The 20972-nt window shown below is 46.4% G+C and overlaps 1 protein-coding gene, 1 long non-coding RNA gene and 1 pseudogene across 4 annotated transcripts in view; 1 reads left to right on the top strand and 2 right to left on the bottom strand.

The window, feature by feature from the left end:
- The window catches only part of TMEM132B (transmembrane protein 132B), a 374357-nt gene that overhangs the window by 142227 nt on the left and 211158 nt on the right, over window positions 1-20972 (top strand). For 2 of the 3 annotated variants that reach the window (XM_077875247.1, XM_077875249.1), the window contains exon 2: window positions 11071-11962. In XM_077875247.1, coding sequence (XP_077731373.1) covers window positions 11071-11962 — 892 coding nt within the window. Of the gene's footprint in view, window positions 1-6444; window positions 6476-11070; window positions 11963-20972 lie in introns of those variants that run through there. The other variant, XM_077875248.1, reaches the window with a different exon arrangement.
- Window positions 1011-14020, bottom strand: LOC144299723 (uncharacterized). Its single transcript, XR_013366386.1, has 2 exons — window positions 13898-14020; window positions 1011-1287 (listed from the first exon to the last, which is right to left on the bottom strand). It is a non-coding gene; the product is annotated as an uncharacterized LOC144299723 (long non-coding RNA).
- Window positions 7894-9368, bottom strand: LOC144299721 (annexin A2-like; annotated as a pseudogene).

The following is a 20972-nucleotide window of genomic DNA, read 5'->3' as shown; positions in this document are numbered from 1 at the left end:
ATTTGTGTATGCACTCTCCAGTTGAAGACATTTGTGAAGATCCATGTCAATGACGTTTCTTAGATGCTGAATCCAGCCAGGCCTGACACTAGCCCACTCCTACACTCCCCAGTTGTGACTGCCATTAAATTCCATTTTTGTTTAGACTTGGTATGGATTTTCTGTGACCTGAAAGAATCACCTTTTTCCCCCTCTTTTTTCTGAGAGGGAGAGCATGTGAGCACAAGTTGGGGGAGGGGCACAGGGGGAGGGAGAGAGAATCTCTCGCAGACTCCCTGCTGAGCACAGAGTCAGACATGGGGCTCCATCTCATGACCCTGAGATCATGACCTGAGCCAAAATCAAGAGTCAGATGCTTACCTGACTGGACTACCCAGGTGCCCCAAGAATCACTTTTGATATCAACAATGAGTGGACATTAACAAGACTCAGGTCTGAACAAGTGAGAAGTCCAAAGCAAATGGACTCCACATGTGACATTCCTGTAAATGGAGTTATACAGTAATAAGTCACATGCTAGGTTTCCTTTTGGTGGCCGGGAAGGTTGCAGGAGGTGGCACCCCATTTGACACAGAGGGAAATTGAATCTCAGAGGGATGAAATGACTTGTCTGGGTACATCAGTTGAGCCGGTGGCAGGCCTGGGGGTCCAGCCTGGCTGTCCCTTTGCCTCTAGTGAGCCTCAGCAGCCTCCCTAGCAAACAGGAGCAAAGCTGTCAGCATTACTTAGTGAATTTCCCTTTTTTATTTAAACAATCTCTGAGGTGTCCAATTTAGAATAAATATAAATGGAAATTAGAACAAGGTCATCAACATTTCCTACTGTTTAACAGCTGACGGTGCCTATAGGAGGTCAAAATTACTGTCACTAAGATCTATATAATCCGTTTAATAATGCTCTTTCTACATCTGGTGCCCATGGAAATCTTTCACGTTGGCTTAACAGCCCCTCATTTTATTTCTTTGAACATCTTTCTCCTTTGCGCTAACAAAAGCCCAGTTCACACAAAGGAAGAGACATGTGATTTGTTTTAAATTTTTGGTAGGGGCAGGACCACAACTGTTCAAATTGTTAGTCTAGACACTGTGGTTGTAGAGTGGTATTGCTAGCTGCTCAAGTGAACAAAAATCGGCCATGGCTTAGCACACTAGATGATTTCTCGCTCACATCCAATTTAGGTGGTCACGGTTGGTAGGCTCTCCTCCAGGCAGAGACTCGGGGGCCCAGGCTCCTTCCAGCTCATGGATCTGCCGTGACTGGGGCCTCAGACTCCTCCTTTTCTCCCTACTGGAAGGTAAAAGATAACAATTTTAGCTTCATAATATGCAACACTTATATTTCCTTGGCCAGTACTGGTGCCCCGGTCACTGGATGCAGGAGAGGCTGGGCAAGTTCCTGGTTGAGCAGCCATATACAATACTATGGTTGGGAAGACTTTTTCTGACAGGTAGCCATTTCTCCCACCAACACGATGCTTCAGTGTCTAGACTAAAGCTGCTGTCCCCTTGCTCCCCTGCTCCAATTTCCAGCACTGTTCAATGCTGCCCTCCCCTGCTTGGCTGGTTTCGGGTTTGTGCAGACAAAGCCTGCTCATCGTCACAGTCCTGAGTGCATATGGGGACAATAAAATGATACAGCGTAACTTCCAAAGAAAACAATAATCTTCTATCCCTTTGTGTCTTTGATCTCTGTCCCCAAAGCCAGTGGGGGCCAGCCATTTCTGCTTTCAGTTCTGCTGGTGATTATTTCAATAACTCTACAGAGGTACTATTCTACGCCTGTTCCTTGCATTAACATGTTTAGACAGTAGTGCTCTTTGTATAAGAGAGGAGGATTAAGCTAATGCACACACCTTCCTGCTCTGTTTTCTTACCAGTTAGCATTGTATTTAGCTGCCGGTAACAGAAACCAATGGCCACGGGGGCTTAGGCAAGTAGGAGCTTATTTTTTTTTTTTTTAATTTTTAATTTAATTTTATTTATTTATGATAGGCACACAGTGAGAGAGAGAGAGAGAGAGAGAGAGGCAGAGACATAGGCAGAGGGAGAAGCAGGCTCCATGCACCGGGAGCCCGACGTGGGATTCGATCCCGGGTCTCCAGGATCGCGCCCTGGGCCAAAGGCAGGCGCTAAACTGCTGTGCCACCCAGGGATCCCAGGAGCTTATTTTATTTAGTTTATTCTTCTATCTCATGTCGTGGCTAGCTCTTTTCTGACTTCCTGCCTTACTTTCTCATTATGTACCTTTGGTCCTCATGTTGCATGGCGGTTGCCCCACCTGCATTCCCTCTCAGGATGAGAGCACCAGCACCCGCCACACTTGGATGTCTGACATTTCTCTCAAGGGTTAATGTAATCTCCTCAGACAAGGGCTAAGTTTTGACTGGGGATAAGTATTCTCCCTTTACTCAGGGAGGGGACAGTTGGGAGCAGGTCTGCCTGGAGTGGGTGTCCCACCTTCAGCCACTTGTTGTCTTCCATAGACTTGTTGGAATATTTTTGGATAGCCTTCCTTCGTTTCTCAAGATAATAAGTTTATTCCTTTTTTGTACTTTTATGCTTTTATTTCTGTGTGGTTTCTGTGGGAATGCAGGGAAATGTGTTTAAGTGGTAACTTAAAATCAAATTCCATGTCTTTCTTTCTAAAGGAAAAAATGTCAATATTTCTCTTAGTTTGAAAATACATGAAACATATATCAGAAAGTTGAAGGGTGTTCATAACCCCCATATGCAGAGCTTTGCCTCCAGGTAAGAGTCTGCTTGAGTTCTGGCATGGGAGTTGACAAAATGATTCTACAGTTCATGTGGAAGGCAAAAAATGTGCAAGCCTAGCTAATAAAAATTTGATATAAAATAGTAACCCCTGTGTGAATTTACTAGGGCTACCATAACAAAGTACCACAAACTGAGTGGTTTAAAAAACAGGAATTTATTTTGTCACAACTCTGGAAGCTAGATGCCCAAGATCATGGTAGCAGCACGTTGATTTCTTTGAGGCTTCTCTGCTTGTTTTATAGACAGCTTTTCCTGTGTCCTCATACGGTCTTTGCTGTGTGTGTGTGTGTGTGTGTGTGTGTGTGTGTGTACACATACATGCATATGTGTGTGTGTCCTAGAAGTAGTGTTAGATTAGGGTTTGCCCTGGTGACCTCATTTTAACTTAATTACTTTTATAGACTCCATCCCCAAGTTTTTTGATAACTCTCCTCCACCTCCAAACTGGGAAGTAAAATACAATACTTCTATTGATGATTCAGTGAAAGCTAATTATCTGCTGCCAACAGATTCTCCATTTATGTTATACACCTAGAGACTTTTCAGATGAATTCAAGAGTTAAATGTAATACCTGAAATCCACAAAGAGGGGACATCTGTAATCTCACTACCAGAAAAAGAAAAAAAATATCAAGCTAATTCACGTACCCATCACCCTCTGAGATGAATTAACTTGGTTGTGGTGATTATTTCACAATATATATGTGTTTCAAACCTCCAAAGTGTACATCTTAAATATATACAATTTTTAATTGTCAAATATCCCTCAATAAAGAAGAATTAGATGTAAAAATATAGACACACACCTGTGTCTACATACACCTACCCACAGAAAACTAGGTGAAAGTATCCGTGAGCATGTATTTGATCTTGGGATATGGGGAGAGCTTTCTTGGCATAAAAGCAGTGTTACACATCATGAATGAAAAGGTTAATATTCTGTTATGTTCTAAATATTGTGAATTGGCCTTTTATTGTCTGTATAGAATATTTGTACCCCCAGATTTTGCCTGAGGATATAATCTCCAGTGTCCTGCCTCTTTCTAAGACCTTGGCTGGTTTGGTAAGGAAGCCTGTTCCTGGAGGGGAGTGGAAGGGTAGGATTCTTTATGATCATAATCTGGATTTTACCTTTCTATCAGACTGGACCTTCCACCAGCTGTCCGCTCTCCTGGCCCACACTCCTTTGTCTTTGTTCTCTGTAGAATGGCTTTTGCTTGATTGTCTGTCATGGCTGCATCCCGCCTTATAGGCAGGAGCACCCAAAGGAAGCATGCTAGTACGCTTGCAGGGTGTTGTAGGTGCTATCATGTCTCCTCAGGGGCCATTCTGGAGTACCCCACAGAGGAATCTCTCAGAGCCAGGAAAAAGCTTTGCTTCTTGCAAAATGACAAGAGTCCTTCCATCTTATGGTCAGTGTCCAACTAGTGACCTCATCTTGTGTTTTGAGAGCTGGGCAGTTCAGAGGCACATTGACAGTTCCTTTGGCTCATGCTCTTATGGTGTAGATGTTGCTTGCTGAGCTGTTCTGTGGCAGCAGAATGTAAGGACCACGAGCTCTGCTTGGAGCTGACCTGCTTGGATGGAATCCTACCTCTGCTGCTTACTAGCTGTGTGATCTCAGGCAGGTCACATAACCCTCGGTGCCTCGGTTTCCCCATCTACAAGCAGGGACAATCATCAAATCCTTCTAACCAAAATAAAGATGAAGAGTTACTACCTGTAAGAAGGTACATCATGAGGATTATGTAAATTGTGATGTTGACAATGATTGCATTGGCCCTTCTCTGTATTTTATGTTTTTCTATCACTATAATTTATAGTCCTATCTAAACCTTAATGAACTTGTTAGCATATGACCCAACACTTGCCCTCAAGGCAATGAATGAGTTAATTTTTAGGTAGACACAAAGCACCTACTGCCTACGGAGTAGTGTCTGTTGTTTGGTTGAGTCACCTAGAGAACACAGAAAAAAGTGCACCCTCCCCCGCCCCCCCGCTGAGACCATCTAAATCAAATTGGTGGGGAGGCCCAGGTATGATTTATGTTTCCTACCCTGCATATCTCCTGTGCAACCAGGGTTGAAAATTATCAGCTGTAAGTCAGGGCCACACTTTGCCAGTGTGAGGCAATATCAGTGAGGGATGTCTGTTGCTGGTGTTTTTCAAAGACTTGGCCACCTGGCCCACTGGAAGGAGAGCCTTCTACGGCTGGCTGTCTATCCCCGAGTTGTCTTGTGTGAATTAGAAGAGATTCAGCTGCAGAAATGTAACAGGCTGTTACCCTTTGGTGGGTGACCAGTAGCCACAAGATTGATAATTAGCTACCAGGTCAGGAGAAACTGAGCCTGTGGGTTGCACCATCTTGGGGCTCGAGACTACAGGTCCTGCCAGTCCTAACCAAGGCACATGTCCAGGAATATTTTTTGTGTACCAGACACAGCAGTGATGTCCATTCATGCACTTGGGGTCACAGAGTCCCTGCCAGGGTTCCTGGTGCCCTGTGCCCTGTAGATTGCTTCATTCTGGGAGGTTCTCTGCTAAAGCCACAGAGCATCCCTCTGGCTTAGCTTGTGGTCTTGCTGAAGCTGTGCTTGATTCTCTTCCTGGCTCAGGAGGAGGGCAGTGATGAAAGCCCTGTTCAGCTGGGCCTCCTGAGACTCCCTCATTTTATGCTCTCAGGACCTACCTCCTTTGGATGGGTGGTGAGTAGTCCTCTAGGAAATCAGCTGACTGAATAGGGGCTCATTAATTCAGGCCACACGGTCTACCTGCCAATGGGACCAAGAATGGTGCCACTAGATGACATTTGGGGACCAGAGGGAGGAGTGAGTGGTAGCTTCTCAAGCCATGGATGTATTTCTCAGCAATACAGTCCCATGGCTTTATAAAATACTCCTAAATTTGGATATCATATTTTGTTGCAATCTGGTTCGAGGACAAAATGAGACCCTGGCAGCCGATGTTTATGGCTTTCCATATAAGCTTTCAGACAAAATTTGTACTGCATTTTGCTTGAGTTATGGTGGGGTGGTGGGACTGTAAACCTCACACTGTTATTTCAGATAAAATGCAGGCTTTGGCCACAATAAACAAGAGAGGAGGCACAGCTTTAAATTTCTTGTAAATCAATTTTTGAGAGGTATAAAATATTGACATAAATGATTTAAAAAATCCACAATGAAAAAAGAGCATACTAAACTCTGCACATATTTTAATTTCCTTTTCCATGATTTTAAATAAGTCAGAATTTAAACCTGGCCTTGCTCTTCCCCTAAATTTTATGAGAAGGTAAAATTTGGACCCACTCTACTTCCCAAATCTGGTCAGCTGGGTGCCCATTTTGCTCTGCACAAGGGTGCTGTCATGTGGCTAAAGGCAGATGTTCCCTTGTTGCCAATTATTTCATGGCATCTAGAATTTAAATTCCTGGTTTGGAGATGGGAAATAAACCAACAAAAAACTAATTTAAATTTCATATGGAATGGCGCTTCTGCATTGCTTGACATTGTCAAAATACAAATTGCCCCTTGGTGGCGGCAGTAGCTAAAACTTTCCTTTAGATGAGGCTAATTCTTCAAAGTCATTTCCCACTCCCCCTCTGTTTTCCACCCAAATCCTACCCAATCCATAGGTTACATCCTGGAAGAAATGTATGTCTGGATCATGGAAGTCAGTATATGGTATGCGTGTTTATGTGGGTAAGCATATATGTTCTACATAATATATATTATGTGCATAATTATAGATTTTAAACAGATTTGGAATAATTTAAATAGAGTTTTGATGTCTGCTTTTTCACTTAATATGTTGTAAACATTTTCTCATGACGCTCCATATTTGTTGAAGTTGTGGTGCTGATGACCACTTAGTGTCCTACACACAGTATGGTTTTCATCATTTACTTAGTCATTTCCCTCTTGATGGGTTTTTAGGTTGTTTTAAGAAGTGTTGCCGTGGTAAACCATGCCTGTGATGAACATACTGGCACACTAATCTCTTTACTGATCTCTGGATTATTATCCTAGCATGATTGCTAGGTGGGGAATTTCTGGGATGGATGTTTTTAGGGGTGTTAATCCTCTGTTCCCTAATTGTTCCATGTTAGATGAGACCTCCTTCAGGGTTTGCCAGCTTCATGGGGCAAGAATCGCATCTGCCTTGTCCCTGTGATAGCCCTACGTGACACAGTGGTGGAAATAAGACAAATGAGTAGTAAATATAGTTAGATGGATAATTAGAAGAGTGGGTGGGTAATAACCCTGCTTCTCCAGTAATTAATCTGAGACAGGACTGGCCATATTGATGACACTTGAAAAGCCCCTCCCTTCTTCTCTCCCTCTCTTCCTTCGTACCTTCCTCACTAACATATAAAAGTATATATATTTAAGGTATAAAAATTGATGCTTTGATACAACTACTCATGTATACATAATCACAACCAAGCTCATTAACATATACATTACATCTGCATTGCTACCGTGTGTGTGTGTGTGTGTGTGTGTGTGTGTGTATCTGTTTAATTTAAAATCTATCCTCGGGGATCCCTGGGTGGCTCAGCGGTTTGGCTCCTGCCTTTGGCCCAGGGTGCGATCCTGGAGTCCCGGGATCAAGTCCCGCGTCGGGCTCCAGCATGAAGCCTGCTTCTCCCTCTGCCTGTGTCTCTGCCTCTCTCTCTCTCTGTGTCTCTCAGGAATAAATAAATAAATAAATAAATAAACAAACAAACAAACAAATAAATAAATCTTTAAAAAAAAATCTATCCTCTTAGCAAATTACAGCATACAACACAGATTTGTTAACCATGTCACATGTTCTACAGTAGATCTCCAGAGATTATTCATCTTGCATGATTGAAATTTTGTACCCTTTGACTAACACCTCCCCACTTCCTCTCCCCAACCCCAGCTCCTGGCCATCACTGCCTATTGTCTGCTTCTAAGGATCTAACTATTTTAGGTTACACATGCTAGTGAGATCACGCAGTGTTTTGTGGAGAAATTGCGTCCTGAACACCTTCTCGGAGAATGGATGCATCCATCCCTACGTGGTTGTATCTTTTCCCCAGTCTCCTTTTTTTTTTTTAAATTAAAAATTTAGTTTATTCATCTGCTATGACACAGTACACAAGACGCAAAGTGTTTCACATTATAGATTTCACTTCCAACTCCTTGGAATGTTCATTTCTTTGGCTAAAAGGAGAGACTAGACATGAGAGGCAGGCAATGCTTAGGCAACTAAAATAAGGATGGGGAGGGGGCTATGCTAATGCCATCTTCACAGGGACTGGCATAAGGGGACTGTTAGTCACAAGCTATTTTCTAGAACTGTTAGCTGGAAACAAAGGGGCATTACTCCTAGACGCTTATGCTGTGGTGGGCTTCCCCACCACACAGGTACAACAGCGCTTTCTGGTAGTCGCCCTTGGTGTCTTGCTGGATGTAGTAGTACAGGGACTTGCCATACTTTCTCTTGAATTCAGACCTAAATTTCAACATGTCCACTTCACTGCAAGAGACAATGATTCTATTTTTTTTAAAGATTTTATTTATTTATTCATGAGAGACACAGAAAGAGAAGCAGAGACACAGGCAGAGGGAGGAGAAGCAGGCTCCATGCAAGGAGCCCGATGCGGGACTCGATCCCAGGAATCCAGGATCACGTTCTGAGCCAAAGGCAGATGCTCAACCACTGAGCCATCCAGGCGTCCCGAGACCATGATTCTACTCAGGACTTTATCATGAGTCCCCTTGTCCTTCATGGAGTCATACAGTCAGTCAGCAAAATACAGGGGCTTGTTCTGAATGCACTGGACCAGGTTCAGGAAAGCATTTCCAGGTCTCCTTTGACCTCCTTCTTGATGCTCTCCAGGATGTCATAAGGGCTGTAGCTCTTATACCTTTCAAATACTTTCTGGAGGTGACACATACTCCTCTCGGTCATGATGCTGATCCACCAAGGCACATCAGTTCCTTTCCTCTTCACTCCAGCATCATAGAGATCCCGGGCATATTGGTCAATCAGCCCATAATCATATTGGTCAATCAATCAAATCAATGATAGAGCTATCCTCTGCTCTTCTACCCTTTGCAAGGGCAACTATCAGCTTGCGGAAGTCACCAGATGTGTCAGAAATTATGTCCTTTTCCAGATTGGTCTTGTACATTTCCTTGTAGACTCTGTTAATTTCCTGAAGTTCTTGAGGGAGTCCTCGTCAGTCCCCAGCCCCTTCATGGAGGCTTTCAATTCAGAAGCATTATACGGAGCAGGTGTTTTCAATAGGCCCAAAATCACGGTCTCCAGGTGGCTGAACAAGGCTGACTTCAGTGCTGATGCAAGTTCATTTTTGGCCCTTCTCTGGTAGGCGAAGGCAACCTCCTGTTTATTGCTGCAGTTGGTCAAAATGTTGAGAATGGTGACCTCACCCACACCTTTGGTCTTGATGGCTGTTTCAGTGTTTGCAGCATCACGCTCAGCATCAAAATTCGTATATGCTTTGACTGACTCGTATGCACTTGGAGGCGTGGAGTGATCACCCTCCAAGCTGAGCTTGCAGAGAATTTAGTGAACAGGAGACATTTTGAAGGAAGGTGGGCGGGCCGGGTGCTGAAAGCTGCGAGCGTCCCCAGTTGTAGAGCCTCCCCAGTCTCCTAATTACAATTTTGTCATCCTTTGGGCAAGGAAAGCTCACCAAGCACAGGCCTGAAAAGGGGTCCCCAAATTAAATCAACAGAAAAGTATATTTTGCGAATCTGTAATGGCTGCAATAAAAAAAGTTACCAGGAGTTAGAGTCTATGGAGTGGTATTTGTTTGCCTTTTGTTTACCCCCAATGCTACATTTTAAACACTGCTGCCTGGTTGCATTTCTTCTTGCACTGGCTCTAGGGTTGGAGATTTATTATTTTAGGGCAGAGAAGAAGCCCTGTCTGTTCTTGGCCTGGTTCCTGGTGGCCTCTCTTAAGTTTGAAAAAGCTAGTTGGAAGTCTGTGTTTTCCCACTGAAAGAAACACACACACACACACACACACACACACATAGGTATACATACACACATATACATGTTTATGTATATATTTTAATTACAAAATAATACATAGTGGTAACAAATTTAAAGAAAGTAGAAATCTAGATGTCAAAACTCTTTCTCTTTGGTTCTGTAGACACACAAACATGTATATACATTTACACACACAGACAAACACATATGGAATCTTAAAAAAATCCAAGTAGGATCATGAGGATACATTTATAATTTTTTATACTTAATGAGTGACATATTGTGGACATTTTTTTTTTTTATTGTGGACATTTTTAAAGTATGTCCTTGTATGTAACTCTACCTTATTTTTCTTATACCTGCCTGTTTTTCCACTGTAAAAATTTGTGGTTTATCTAGTTTCCTGTTGATAAACCTTTAGAATGTTTTCAACTAATAAATAGTAATAATAGTAACAATAGCAGGTAAAGACTGAGATTTATGTGTGTTAGCAGTATTCTGAGTGCTTCATAATTACTAACTCATTAAGGCTTAATCCAACAATGCAGAACTTGTATTTACATCTTGCATATTTATGAGGACATTTGAGACACAGAGGGGTTAAACTAATTTGCACAAGTGGCTCAGTTAGGAAGAGGCAGAGGTGGGATTCAGATCCAGGCCTCTGGCTCCAGCACATGTGCTCCTAAGTTTGTTTGTGGGAAATGCAAAATGATGCTGCAATGAACATCCTTGCAGATAAATCAACCTCTGCGCAGTCCCACTAGGTTTTCAGAAGGAGAGCTTTCTAGAAGTGGGAACGCTGAGCCATAGTTTCACCCTCATTTCAGTAAGAATTATGGAGATGTCTGAATGTTCATGTAGATGCTGCATCTTGGGTGGATGAGTAGAAGTGTAACTATCAAATGATGAAGTGGTAGCATGGCCTATATAATGGCATGATACTGGCTTGGGTGAGCTTTTGCAGGTTCACAACCTCCTCTCTGTGGGGTGACCTAACAAAGAGGCTGTGATCCTCTGAGCCTGGGTCTTTGGAGAGTAAGAGGAGGCGATGTTTTCCCTTGGGTGGAGAGGGGGGAGACTATGCAGCCACAGTCTATTGGATCAGTGGTACGTGAGCTCCTTCCCATTCGACACTGGCTGTTTTGGATGATTCCTGAAGAACCCTGTGCTGAGGCTAGGGGAGGCCCCGTGGGCCGGGGGTGGTTTGCTGGAGCAGTGGGTGTAGACTGCACTGTTGTTTCCTGGCTTCTCAGGGCCCGGCCTTTATTCTTCCTTTCCTTTCCTTTCTTGCACAGAGACGGAGAGCCGAGGCATTGTGGATAGCCTGCAGAGGTTTTCCTCGCTCCCTGCCTATCTGCCCACAAGCTTCCACATTGCTGATGCAGAGGAGGCCTTCTTCCTTAAAGAAGCCAACCAGGACGTCACAAGGAACTCCAGTCTGCAGGCCCGGGTGGAGTCCTTCTTTATCTACCGGGCCAGGAACCCCCCAACCATCAATGCCAGCTATGGCCCATTTTCAGCAGAGAAGACAATCCCCCAGGAGTTCATGTTGACTTCTGCATCCTTTGGAAACATGGAGAAGTTTCCGTTCAACTGGAAGCTGAAATCCCACATCCTTGACAGCTCCATCTACTCCAACAGACCCAAAGTGCAGACCTTGTTTTACATCACGGGGATGGACTGGGACGACAGTGACCCTGAGGAAAACCTACCGTGCGTCAAGATGTTTGCTTTCCCTGAGGCCAGGGAGGTGGCTGCCAGCTGTCGGCTACGAGGGGATCCAGGGCTGTGTGTGGCTGAGCTGGAGCTGCTGCCCGAGTGGTTCAGCTCGGGGCTGGACCTAGAGCCTGAGGAGGAGATCCCGGCCCTGCTGGGGGGCACTGCCATGGAGCTCTTCTTCACGCTCTACCCGGCTGACCAGGCTGGCCAGTGTCCACTGGAGGAGGATGGCAAGTGGGAGAACAACATCCACTCAGGCCAGGACAGCCCCCAGCAGGTGTCTCCACCCCGGGAAAGGATTGGGAGTGTGGTAGTCTACCCGACTCAAGACGATCTGAAGTGGTCGCTGGTGAACCTGGATGAGAACGTGGTCATCTCAGTACCCCTGAACCTTGTCCGGGAAGGGGACACGGCCACCTTTCTGGTCTCTCTGGCCAGCGGCTCTATGGCAGACCACTTCACTCTGAGGTAAGTGGCTTTGGTGGGTGGGATGGAACGGAAGCCAACTTTTGGTCATCAGTGAATTGCCAGTTAAAACGTGGTGTTACTAATCTGCTGAGTATCCAGCATAGTGAGGAAATTGACCAACACAGAATAGAGACCCTGTGAGAGGACAAAGTGAAGCAGGATCTGAGGGCGTGGGCCTGGCATCTATGTTCTCTAGAAGCCAGGATTAATAACAAGTGCTCTGAGAGCAGCATGTCAGGCCGGCAGGTGACACTCTGAACCTATCACTGCCTGCCTTGACTCGCTGCCTCTAAGTGGAAACTTTGTAAATGAGTTCCACTTTCCAACTGCAGGAAAGAGCTTCCCGAGGCATCTCCAACCTCTCAGGTTTTCATCAAAGTGAACAATCAGTAAAGAATCCTTTAGTAGATTAAACCAGTCTCTGTATGATGAAGACGCAGTTTGAGGCTTGAAAAACGTGGGTAGCTTCTTTGCTCGGGGGACAAACCTGTCTCTAGCTGATTTTGCTCACAGAGCTTCGTGAACAGCAGTAGGATGCAGCAGCGGCTCTGCCAGTCCCAGCTGTGTGCCGTGGGGTGAGTCGTCTAACCTCTCTGGACTTCTGTTCCCTCACTGGTGGATGGGGATAACGATGGGCTGTGTGTCTCAGGGTTGCTGTGAAGATTCAAGTTGGTAAAGGTCTTGGAACAGAGTCCTCACTGAGTTAGCCTGTGGTGCTTTGCCTGGTACTCAGATACCAAGGTGGGTGCAACAGAAGTGAGAAATGGGATCCTTCTAATTCTGATGGAGGCTGACGTGCGGATCATGCCTGTCTGGAGGTGTGCTCCTTCGGGCCTGCAGTAGGATCCTGAGGCTTTGGCAGATCCCAGGTGGGCTTATTAGCCTGCAGGAAGCCCACTGTCTGTTTGGAGTCTCCTGAGTTAGTTTTGGTGATAACTGAGTCAGAACTTAGTGTGGCCCCAGCCCTGTGCTAGTCATTGCAGTGCTCGGGCTGGTTTGGTCTAAAGCCCAGTTGTTGCTCTGTAGAGATTCCTTCAGCCCAAGGCAGCATCAGATGCTTGCGCCACACCAAGCATGGCAAAGGTATGGATTCTGCACTCGTACCACTGAAAGTGCCTTCTGCCCCTACAGACATTGCTAGTCGTCTACAGCACACCTGCCCGCCCTCTGCCGTGGCCGACGCTGCTAATCGATTGCAGCACGTCCGCATTCCCTCTGTGTGCCTCGGCAGGGCAGACATGGTTCAGCGGCTACAGCACGGAGCCCAGGACTCCTGGCCGACCCTACAAGTCCATGTGAGCTGGAGTGGTTGTCACTTATTCGCCAGGCTTGGCGTGGGGGAAACATCGCTGGTGAGAAGCCTGAGGGAAGGGAGATCAGATGGGTCAGCCGGTCAGGGAGGCGTGGGGCCGGGCCAGGGAAGTGGCACACAGGTACTAGCTAGCTTTCACCGAGGACTGAGGATGGGCCAGGCACGTTCTGAGTTGCTCACGTGCATGAAGTCACGGAATGCTGACGGCTCGAGGAGGGGAGCACTTGCTATCACCCCTATTCCGCTGAGGCGCAGAGGGGTGAGTAGCTTGCCCGAGGTCACACAGCGCGGGCCGGGGGGCCTGGACAGGCTCCGGGGCCCCTCCTTCCCGGCTGCTGCCCCCAGGAGTGCACCTCCTCCAGCCGTGCGGGAGGACACTGGGTGGGGGTGCCCCGAGGGGCAGAAACCCTCGGTTCCGCAGATTCCCGCAGAAGCTGCCGTGTGATCTGGAATGGGCCTGGGCCGTCAGGGGATCCGCCCTGGGAGTTCAGCTCTGGGGGAAGAGGGGCGCTGAGCGTGGGTATCCGCGAGGCGGGCTTCACTCTCCGCAGGGCTTGGAGGCCGCGGCGTGCGGGGGCGCGGCGTGGGGAGGGCCGTGGGGGCCGCGGGGAGGGACGACACACCTTTGTTCAAACTTCAGTTGTGGCGCCTTGGTGCTGCCCCGGGGGAGAAGCTTCCAGCCTGGAGTCTGCGAACTGTGGGCCACGCGGCCATCCCGACCGCGAGCGTGCGTGCGTGCGTGGTGCGTGCGTGCGTGGTGCGTGCGTGTACGTGCCCCTGCATACGTGTGCGCGCGTGCGTGCTGGCGGCCCTGGCGCCCCCGGTGTGCGCGAGAGCGAGGGCGAGGGCGAGCGTCCGCGGTGGTTCTCGGCTCGTTGGAAGCCCCGGCGCCCCGGCCTGGCTGCCGCCCAGCTGCCCGCTGTCCCCGGCCCTCGCTGGCACCTCGCACCTGCCCCCTTCTCCTGGCCACCCGCGGGCCCCGGCGGCGCCGTGCTGCACGCAGGGCTGGCTGCTGCGCCCGAGGGCGGTGATCCGCGGTGTGGAGAGGGCGCGGGCCCCCGGACCCCCGGACCCCCGGACCCCCGGACCCCCGGGCAGGGTCGCCGCCGCCCCCGTTCGCAGCCCGCGTGAGTGCGCCTGGCGCTGCTCGGCAGGCGCGGGGCCTCCTGGTAGCGGCTGTCTCGGTGCCGGAGGTGCCAGCTGATGCTGCGAATGGACTCTGCGCTGTTTTTGTTTTGTTTTAATAAGAACATTATCTGTTTATGTGACTTTGTTTATTTTCTTAGCGTGAGCATGAGCAGGGGTGGGGGGAGGGGAGAGGACATGTTAAGTAGACACACGCCCAGTGCGGGCTCGGCGCTCCCAGCCCTGGGTCGCGGCGCGCACAGCCCCGAGGTCAGGACCGGGGCATGTCCGGAGCCCAGGAGCCCCTCACACTTCCCGGTTTTATATGCAGGTGTGCCAGGCTCCGTGTTACCCATCACAGACACTCTTCAAAGTGTCATTCAGATCCGTTCTGTGGAAGTGGAAACAAACCTGGAAAGGTTAGGGGTTTCTTGCTGAGGTCACGCGGCGGGCAGCGCTGGTTTGGGGCCCAGGTTTGCATTCGGGGATCAGAAACTCCCATTTGAAACCCCTCCTCTGGACTGTTCTGCGTGTCTGGATGGGGACTGATCTCTACGACCTTTCTGGGTCAGCGTCTAGTTGCCTCTCTTAATGCTTTCCTAGGTAGGACTTCTCCTTATCATGTGTTATTTCATGGCCAGAGAAAAATGCACTGAAATTGTGGATCACCCAAATGAGAACAAACAACGGCTGTCTAGTCAGAGCTTGCTACCAGGGGGAGTCCATCACCATGGCTTGTGTTTGGCAGAGACTCAAGGGTGGGCAGGAGTGGGAGAGCTTATAGTGGAAAACCAGGTCCGCGTGGGTGGGAGGGTGCTGGCATAGGGAGACCAAAGGCAGGTTAACCAGAAGTGAGCATCTTACCTGACGGCTTTTCCTGCCTGGCCCTGAGTTGGAAGCAGAGACGATAAGAAGGGCCGCTGGCAGTCATGCACCAAATTCAGACCTTTCTGGGCTGACGACTGCAGAGGCTGTGGTCTGGCTCTTTGTCCTGATTGCTGCAAGGTGGTGGGTCGGAGTTTTATTATCACATTTGGTCTGGCAATTGTCCATTTGTATATTACTGTCTCTCAAAATGAAACGCTGTTTTTAGGTCTAGGGAAATGTGTTATTTCCGAATATAACTGATTGTCTGTTTTAATCATATCTTTTATGAATGAAATGTGACATATTTCATCCTGGCTCAGATGAAGCTCTGGATCAAAGCGTGGATGTGCAGGAGATTTGCTGAGATCTAATTTCAGAGCTGAAGACGTATGGAAAGGGGACAGATGTGTGTGTTTTCACGTGTCACGTTGCTATTTCAGACTGCATATTGTGTTGGGGCCAGTTTGAACAAAAGTTGAGTTGATTATTCTCTAATATTGAAATAGTTTCTGTTAAACATTAGTATCTAAGTCTACCCATGCATTGAAAAGCCTTTCGGCAAAGGGGTAGTAAAGTGTTTGGAGGGGTTGAGAGCTGCTGTCCGGGCCATGCTAGGCTGGACTCAGGTAGACCTTTGTTAGACTTCCAGGAAAGTTTGAAATACTGTGAAATTTCCCTACTCCAAATATAAAGTCCCTGAGGCTCAGAGAGATTCTGGAAAACTTTATGCCTGATTTGTAAAAAAACAGCTCTCTCTCAGCTTGCACAGAGAGCCTTTTGGGCCGACCTCCCATCCTCTTATAAGCAGGGGAGCCTGGGGGTTAAGATTATGGACTCTGGAGCCACTCTGCCAGTGTTCAAATCCTGCCTCTGCCACATGCCGACTGTGTGACCTTGGGTAAGTTACTTAATCTCTCTGTGACATCGTTCCCTGTCTACAGACCTGGACACTATATACTCTAAGTGATTATGATGGATCAACTTTGTGCTCAGACAGGTTCTTCCATTTCTTCCTTCTTTCTCCCTCCTTTCTTTTTTAGAGGGTGATGGGGGCAGAGAGAGGGAGAGAGTCTTAAGCAGGTTCCCTGCTCAGCATGGACCCCAGTGTGGGCTCAATCTCACAACCCTGAGATCATGACCTGACCCAGAATCAAGAGTCGGACCCTTAACTGACTGACCCACCCAGGCACCCTCTTCTGTTTCATTTGGTAGCAACCTCATCATTCTGGTTGCTCAGCCCAAGCACCTAATGACTGTGATTGGCTTTTCTCATTCTCTGATACCCAACATATGAATGACAGCAGACCCTGGGGCTCTTCCTTTCAAATATCCAGAATCAAACTTCCTCCATTGCTGTTACCCAGGTACAAGCCAGGGTTCTCTCTCTACAAGAGCCTCCCCACCTCTTCCCTTGCCCCCTGAAGTCTCTGAGCAAAAGCCAAGAGTCCTTCCACTGGCTTGCAGGCCCTGCATGGCCTGGCTCTGTCATCTCCTTGTGCTCATCTGTTACGATTCTCCTACTCTAGCAGTAGTAGCCACCAGTGTTCTAAAGCACCCGGCCCCCTCCCCCATTAACACTGGACTCCTGTCCCATTACCCCTTGCCTTGCTCTGATTTCTGAACATGTATTTTTGTCAGTGACATGATATTATTAATGGTTGACCTCTTCCTGCTAGAATGTGAAGTCTGTGAGGCAGAGACTTTTGTGTCCTTGGATGTGTCTTAAGGCATCTAGCACAGTGCCTGGCACATAGTAAGTCTTAGTAAACATTTGTTGGATGAATGAATGAATTTGAAGGCATTGTTCTTTGAAAAAGAGTCTAAGTTGTCAGGACTATATGAATTCATGGTGCAAATATATGAGTTTCATAAATATTGAAGGTTGGGACACTCTGAGGCTCCAGTTCTAGTAAGAGAGTCCTCTTGACTATAACATGAGAACTGATTCATCATTTCTAATTACACATGGGCTATGTCAGTATGTTCTGAACTTCAGTAATACACACACCACCTTTGGGCTCTTTTTGTCATGTTAGATGCCACTGTGTCCTCCCTTTGTAAGTCAAGTCATATCCGTGTGCCTTCCTGTGCTTTTTATTTACTGTTTTTCTTTAAATCAAGTCACTTTTACAAAATGTACATAAATATGTTTAAAAGGGAAAGCTAACATTTGATACCATGAATAGAAACCAATATAACTTGCTTGCATGAAAGGGTATGTTAAAAATAAATTACAGTAACAACAACAAAATAGTACTAAGTTCTAAGTATCCTGCACCTGCAGACAGCCATGAACATGCAGCCTGATCTCTTTTGAGAAAGGAGTTGAGCACGTGCTGTATTGAGTGAGTTCACACTCCCTCATGTTCAAATTCAAGTTCACATTCTCAATGGAGGGAGACCATAAACAAGCAATGGGCAAAGTCATACATAATTGAAACCCGTGCTAAGTGCCATGATGGAAGCAAACAGAATGCAGTGCATTTAAATTTCATTTATTTTTAAAACCTTTTGTTTTGGAATAATTTTAGACTTGGGAAAAATTACAAAAACTGCCGTTTCCCCTAAAGCTAACATCACACACAATTGCAGCAGGAATATCAAAACCAGAAAGTTAACATTGGTATAAATTATTAATCAATCTACAGCATTACTAAAAACTTCTAGTTGTTCTCATAATGTCCTTTTTCTGCTTCAGGATCCAGTCCAGGATCCCACGTTAAACAGAGGTGTCATATCTCCTTAGTGTGCTGAATTCTGCTCCTTAGTCTTTTTTTTTTCCTTTTTCATGACCTGATACTTTTGAAGCATACTGGCCAGTTACTTTTGAGAGTGTTCTTCAGTTTGGGATCGTCTAAGACTTTCTCGTGATTAGGTTGAGGATGTGCCTATTTGGCAGAAAAGCCAACAAAGTGCCATGTCCTCAGAGTGTCATATTGGAGGCGTGTGATAATTGTTATGTCTTATTCCCAGTGATGCTGACTTTTGGTTACTTAGCTGAAGTGATGTTTTTCCAATTTCTCCACTGGAAATTTGCCTCCCCTCCTCCCCACCTCCCTGTAATTAGGAATAATAATATCTGGAAAGGTACTTTGAGACTATGCAAATATCCTTCCTTCCATTGTATTTTCTTCATAAATTTTAGTGTCCATCAATGAATCTTGCTTAGAATGTGGCAGTTTTTGTAAAGACTTATTTTTGTGTTCATTTATTTTTTAAAGTAAGCTCTGTGTTCATTATGGGGCTCGAACTCATGACTCCAAGATCAGGAGTCGCATGCTCTACTGACATGAGCCAGCCAGGTGCCCCAAATGTGATTTTTAAATAAAGCAATTAAAAATGAGTCTTATAGCAGAGTCTTGGTCTTCCTGATCATTCTTATTTGAATGTTTATAAAGAAGTAAGCCAATAGCAGTTATGGCCAAAGAAGTCATTAGACTTTTTCTGCGAGGTTCTGAAATTAAGGAAGATTGTCTATGCCCTCAGGGGGTCTAGAAGGCTTTCAGGGGACTGACATTTTGACTTGAAGCATTCATTACCTAGAAAGACAAGGTATAGAGTAAGTCCTTGAAGTGGTATGGTCAGGAAGTGATGCCAGAGAGGGGACACCAGTGTAGTCCATGAGAGTTAAGCAGGGCAGGCTTCCTAGAGGAGGAGGCTGCAGAAGATGGGCAGCTTTTAACTATTTAAGGAAAACCGAAGGATGTATGTGGATAGGGCAGTATGATCAAAGAGTGTAGTGCTCCTGGGACACTCTTGAGAGACAAGTTTTTGAAGTAGTTAGAATTAGGCTTGTGGTCAGATTTCAGCTCCTCCTTACTGGCTCTGTGACCTTGTACAAGTTACTTCACTTCTTTGAGCCTTGCCTTCCTCTCATATAATAAAACTGGTAAGAGCACCTGTCTTTCAGGACGACCGTGTAAGAGTAAATATAGGAAGGCACTTGGCAGCAATTCTGCCTGTGATGCTTGGTGCCACTGTCAGCAGCATCTAAGTGGATTCTGGAGGCTTCCTGTAGGACCTACTGTGGGGGACCCTATACCCACCACATCTCCTTAATGAGCACCTGTCATGTGCCACACTTCCCATCACATTCTATGTGTGTGGTCTTGAATCATCCTCATGACAGCTCTGGAACCTACCTGTTTCCATGACTTCGAGATCAGGGAAGCACTAGGTCACTTGCCCGAAGGTCACATAGCCCTAAAGTGACAGAACCCAGGCCTGCCTTCTTCAAAATCCATACCTGCCTCGTGGTTTCCCATTTCGGATGTTCATAATCTCAATGCTTACCTTCACACTTAAACAAATAGCAACCTATTTGGTGAATGTTACTCAGGTGGCACCAAAAATCCAAGCTTTATTAATTTTTTCTCCAAATAAAAGTCAGATTTCCCTTGAGGAAACTGAGCATAGATACAGGTGCCCTGACATCTGTAATTCTGAAGCCCAGATCAAGTCTAGAGCTTAGAGCTACGATTTCGGCAGAGTTCAGAATGGAAGGCAGTGATTACTTCCCAAACAAACCATGACTTGCACAGCACATTTAACTAGTTCCAAATGTTAATCCACTGCATTTAGCAAACCCAGTTCCATTAGTTAGTACGTAATGCTGAGCCCCACCTCTGCCTCGTTTTCCCTCTCAAGTGCACTGGAGTCTGGGAGTTCCGGCAGAGGATGGTAGGAACGGGTGTCAATTTCAGAGGCTTGAGGATTCTAAGCTACGAGAGGGGATTTCGATTTGTGCAGAAATTGTGACTTTATATCAGGTCACAATTTTGGAAAATTGGAGTATACCTAGATTTCTGTGGTGGCTAGAAATTAAGTGAATGCTTAGTTTGGGCCAAGCTATTCTTTGATGTTTTATTACTTTGATCCTGGAAATCATGCTAGGAGGTTGGAATATTATCTTCAGGGCTATCATACACTCAAGGAAACCCAGGCCCTGAGCCCCCCATTCTTTAGGATGTTCTCTTGCCTGTGGGCATTGTGGAGTAGCAGTAACAGTCGCCACTCCTTTGTGCTAAGTGTTTGTCTGCAGGTGCCTGGTGCTTGAGCGTGCCTCACCGTGGCTCCCAGACTCATGACCCTCTTTCCTTTCCCTGCTTAGGGTAGTCTTAAGCACCATCTCCCTGATTGAAATGTTTGCAGGGCATGGCTCCCTCTACATCTAGTGATGTGTCTGGTACATCACTACCAGTCTGGCAGCCCAAACATCATTGGATGATTGTTTTTTTTGTGTGTGTGTATACATGGGCCTGTATGTATTTGTGTGTGTGTACATGTGTGCGTGTGTGTGCAGTGTCTGTCTCATCTGGTTTTGTTTGACCAATGGTAGGCGTAGGCCAGAGACTAGACAGTGCAAAGAGAGAAAGGACAAGATAGCTAGTCTCCCTCTTCTCTTCCTGCTGAGCCTCAGAAAGATATGTGACTTCCTCAAGGCCATGAAGCCACGAAAGTAGACTTTGAATCCAGGTCTTTCCATTCCCAGAATCTGAGTGCCCTGTTGCCATCCTCTGCTCAGAGAGGTCACATCTTGAGATGCTGAAACATTCATCAGAGAGAATGGATAAATAGATAACTAAATATTTATACAATAATTTCATGTCACAATTGTTGGATACATCTCTAAAATCTAAGGCTAAGGGGAAGAACAAAGCAAATTATCAGGTCATACCTACAGTAGGGTACAGTTCAGAACATGCA

This window comes from Canis aureus, chromosome 27, assembly GCF_053574225.1.
Source record: "Canis aureus isolate CA01 chromosome 27, VMU_Caureus_v.1.0, whole genome shotgun sequence".
NCBI lineage: Eukaryota > Metazoa > Chordata > Mammalia > Carnivora > Canidae > Canis > Canis aureus.
This window is presented reverse-complemented; position numbering and strand designations above follow the sequence as displayed.